The sequence below is a fragment of the Mytilus edulis genome, chromosome 11 (genome assembly GCF_963676685.1).
Source record: "Mytilus edulis chromosome 11, xbMytEdul2.2, whole genome shotgun sequence".
In the NCBI taxonomy this organism is placed as follows: domain Eukaryota; kingdom Metazoa; phylum Mollusca; class Bivalvia; order Mytilida; family Mytilidae; genus Mytilus; species Mytilus edulis.
In genome coordinates this window covers 33,957,039-33,961,138 of record NC_092354.1, presented here as the reverse complement: position 1 = coordinate 33,961,138, position 4,100 = coordinate 33,957,039, and the positions used below count along the sequence as shown (strand labels likewise).

General features: G+C 38.9%; 1 protein-coding gene across 1 annotated transcript; it reads left to right on the top strand.

The window, feature by feature from the left end:
* Window positions 1–1,798: 1,798 nt before the first annotated feature.
* On the top strand, window positions 1,799–2,143 carry LOC139494211 (uncharacterized). Its single transcript, XM_071282384.1, has one exon. It carries the CDS (start codon window positions 1,799–1,801, stop codon window positions 2,141–2,143), a length of 345 nt encoding a protein of 114 aa, XP_071138485.1.
* The last annotated feature ends 1,957 nt before the right edge of the window (window positions 2,144–4,100 follow it).

Here is a 4,100-nt window from a genome sequence, read left to right as displayed (position 1 = left end):
ATTTTAAACTTGTAACAATGTTACATTAAATCGGTCATTTGATCAAGATAATTTTCTAATAGATATTGACAATTGTATTAGAAGTAAACTTGAACCAACCACAGCTTTTTTTTAAAAATTGCAACATTTTACCACTTTTTGGATTTTCATTCGGATAATACCTTTATTGATATTTTTTCCGATGCCTCGTGTAAAATGAGTGTCACGCTCTTTGCACGTTAAGAACCCTTGCAACAACTCTTTGAGGGGTCCGTAGGTGGCCTGTTGCAAGGCTAAATTTCTGTCCCTGTCCAATATACCCTCATTTTCCAGTGGCAATCAAAATTTCCCCGACCATCATCCCAGATGGCCTATATTGTATCAACCTACCTATTGTATTTATTGTGAACTTGTTCTCGTCCTGAATATGCATGAAATATTTGCCACTGGACGCTAAGCAACCATCAATCAATCAATCAATCCAATCACGAAGGGGAGATTGAAAAAACAGATGTGTCATCCAGATGTACGCAAATATGTGGCGAGGGTTTCAGTGGGAAATCGTGTGCAAAGGCCTTGCTCGTAGATGTTTACCCAGAAAATGCCATAAGGACATATGCAATTCTAGACGACCAAAGTAACAGGTCGCTAGCCAGGTCTACATTTTTTGACATTTTCGGATTGAACGGAAGTTCTTTGGAATACACTTTATCTACATGTTCAGGAAGTACTGTCAACTCAGGAAGGAGAGCTTGCAACTTTATTGTGGAGTCATTAGATAGACAATCAAAGTTAGAACACCCAACATTGATAGAATGCAACCAAATACCTGATCAGAAGGACGAAATTGCTACAAAGGAGGTATCACAGTCATACACTCATTTAAATGACATTTGTGGATTTATTCCGAGTTTGGATGAAACTGCATCAACTCTACTGCTGATTGGAAGGGATTTACCAGAGGCGTATCACGTGTTGGATCAACGCATTAGTCATAGGAAATTTCCGTACGCCCAGAAATTACCATTAGGGTGGGTGATTGTTGGCGAGGCATGCTTGGGGAAAGTGCATGCTCCAGAAATAGTTAATGTCAACAAAACATTCGAATCTGGAACCGGTAGAGAGTCGATCTTCAAGGCTTGTCCAAACAACTTTAAAGTTATGGAAGAAACGCCAAACGACCTCGTTTTGAACGACCAAGATGATTCATTTGGAGTGACCATATTTGAAAGAACAAAGGAAGACAACGAAACAGGAACGTCAGTAGAAGACGGAAAGCTTTTGGAAATAATGATCAAAGATATGCGCAAAGATAAGAACGATCATTGGATAGCACCACTTCCTTTTCGATCTCCACGACCTGTTTTACAGAATAATCGTGCACATGCTTTATTCAGAGCAAGAAACCTAGATAGAACACTACAAAGGGACGTTCTTAAGAAATACCAGTTCACTGAATTCATGCAAGGAATTCTAGAACAAGGGCATGCAGTTAGCATCACTTGTAACAGAACACGAAGAGTGCTGGTATCTTCCAGTTTTTGGTGTATATCACCCGAGAAAAAAGGACAAAGTGCGCATAGTTTTTGATTCTTCATCGAAGTACAAGGGGGTATCATTGAACGATGTACTCCTCACAGGTCCGGATCTTACAAACAACTTGTTGGGTGTACTTCGCTTTAGAAAGGAGCCTATTGCCATTACTGCAGATATACAGCAGATGTTTTATTGCTTCCGAGTTACAGAGACACATAGAAATTTCTTGCGATTCATATGGTACAAGGATAATGATCCAAATCAGGAACTTCTAGACTTTCGAATGACGGTACATGTTTTCGGCAATTCGCCATCGCCAGCAGTTGCCACATTTAGGCTGAGAAGAACTGCTGAAATCTCTGAAACTGAATTTGGGAAAGATGTTAAAGATTATGTAGTTCGGAACTTCTACGTAGACGACGGGTTAAACTCACTACCAAATAGTTCTCAGGCTATTGACCTCATGAGGCGAACACAAGAGGCACTCAAGACGAACGGCGGCCTAAGGTTGCATAAAAGTGCCTCAAACGACGTCACAGTTGTGTCTGCATTCTCTAATGATGACTTAGCTAAAGTTTTGAAGGACATCAAATTGGAACCAGAATACTTACCTGTACAAGAAGTCTAGGCCTATGCTGGAATCTGGCTTCTGATACATTCACGTTTGATGTATCAACCGATGAGAAACCCTACACAAGACGAGGAATATTATCTGTTGTAAACAGCTTGTTTGATCCTATAGAATTTTTGGCACCAATAACGGTACAAGGGAAAATGTTTCTGCGTAAGTTTATTTCAGGAACTTAGGATTGGGATGAGCCGTTACCGAAAGAACATCGTACAGAGTGGGAAACATGGCGAGACTCATTAAAAGATCTCCGATGTTTACAAATTCCGCGTACATATGCAACGGAAGGATTGTCAGCAGCTGTAAAGAAAGAGCTACACATTTTTTGCGACGCACCTGAACAAGTTATAGCTGCAGTTGTTTATTTGAGAACAGAGTCTAGTAGTGCAGTCACGGAAGTCAAGTTTGTCATTGGAAAGGCTAAAGTGTCACCGATACACAGCCACACTATTCCCCGTCTAGAATTGTGCGCGGCTGTTCTAGCGACTGAACTGTATGCAATAGTTAAGAATCAGCTAGACACATATATCGACATAGCTGTATTCTATTCGGATAGTAAAGTGGTATTGAGATATATTCACGATTTTTCAAGTACGTCAGTAATAGAGTGGAACGGATCAGGAGTGTGTCGACGCCTGATCAATGGACTTATATTCGCACGGACTTAAACCCTGCAGACTATGCTTCTAGGCCTTCACATGCCTCGCAGATCAAGAACAGTTCCTAGCTGATGGGGCCAGATTTTTTTACTGGGAAGGATGTAGATAAAGGAACTTCATCACAGCCCATTATACCAGATTTTCCGTTGGAAAACACACACTGATAAAGAGATAAGACCATTAGTTACAGTTAGCAACACGAATGTAAATGACATTGCAAAACTAGGATCGAATCGCTTCGAAAGATTTTCATCATGGGTGGCATTAGTCAGAGCAATCGAAAGACTAAAGCACTTTCTTTCAACCGTTTTCTCAGGAACCTTTCATGGATGGCATAGTTGTGTAGACTGTAAATCCGTTCATAGCTTTGAAGAAGCTCAGAAATTCATTATCCGTGTCGTTCAACGTGAGGTATACGATAGTGAACTTTCTTGTCTAAAGGAAAATTTGCGTGTGTCTAAGTTCAATACTTACCTTGAATCCTGTCCTTGACAATGATGGATTACTTCGTGTAGGAGGCAGACTGAGTAGAGCTGATATCAATTTCAATGAAAAGAATCCAATTAGTATACCAGGAAAGCACTATCTTGCTTCGCTTATAGTTAGATATTGTCACGAGTTGGTCTTCCATCAAGAGAGACACTTCACCGAAGGTGCTGTACGAAGCGCTGGATTTTGGATAGTTGGAGGAAAGCGAGTTATTTGTTCCAGATAATTTATTTAAATGAACTGCCAGTTGTATTAAATGTAAACTTAGACCAACCCGAGCTTTAATTGAAATTTCACATAATTTGTTCAGTGAATTTGACCACTTCTTGGATAATCGTTTTAGATGTAACCTTATATTGACCATATTTTATAGAAAATTGTTTATAATGTTACACTAAACCTGGTGGGGAGTTCATAATTTTTAGATTGAATATTTTCAAACTTTTCCCAACTGTTCAGGGTTCAAACTCTGCAGTCATATTAGGCTATGTTCTGTGAAGCATTTTATGTAATCTAAAACAACACTGTACTTTTATGAAATAAAAGGTGTCTAAAAGTTTTAAAGTCTTATTCGTATAACATATATATAAATTTATTTGAAATTTTATTTTTAACTATTATAAGCAGTGATCAGATGGCAGTAAATCAGGTCCATTCATGTTTTTTTTATCTATCAACACCTGGTCTGTTAATGTGTACACTTATTCACTTTATGATAAGCAGAGGAAATGGGTGTTTCTCAGTTATTTTTACTTTTTTTTCAGGTTTTAAACTCCTAGGAGTTCTTGAGTTATGTAGGAAGCATCGCA

Bases quoted from the DNA above. Each gene is read 5' to 3' on its own strand.
- LOC139494211 (XM_071282384.1), top strand. From the start codon at position 1,799: ATGACGGTACATGTTTTCGGCAATTCGCCATCGCCAGCAGTTGCCACA.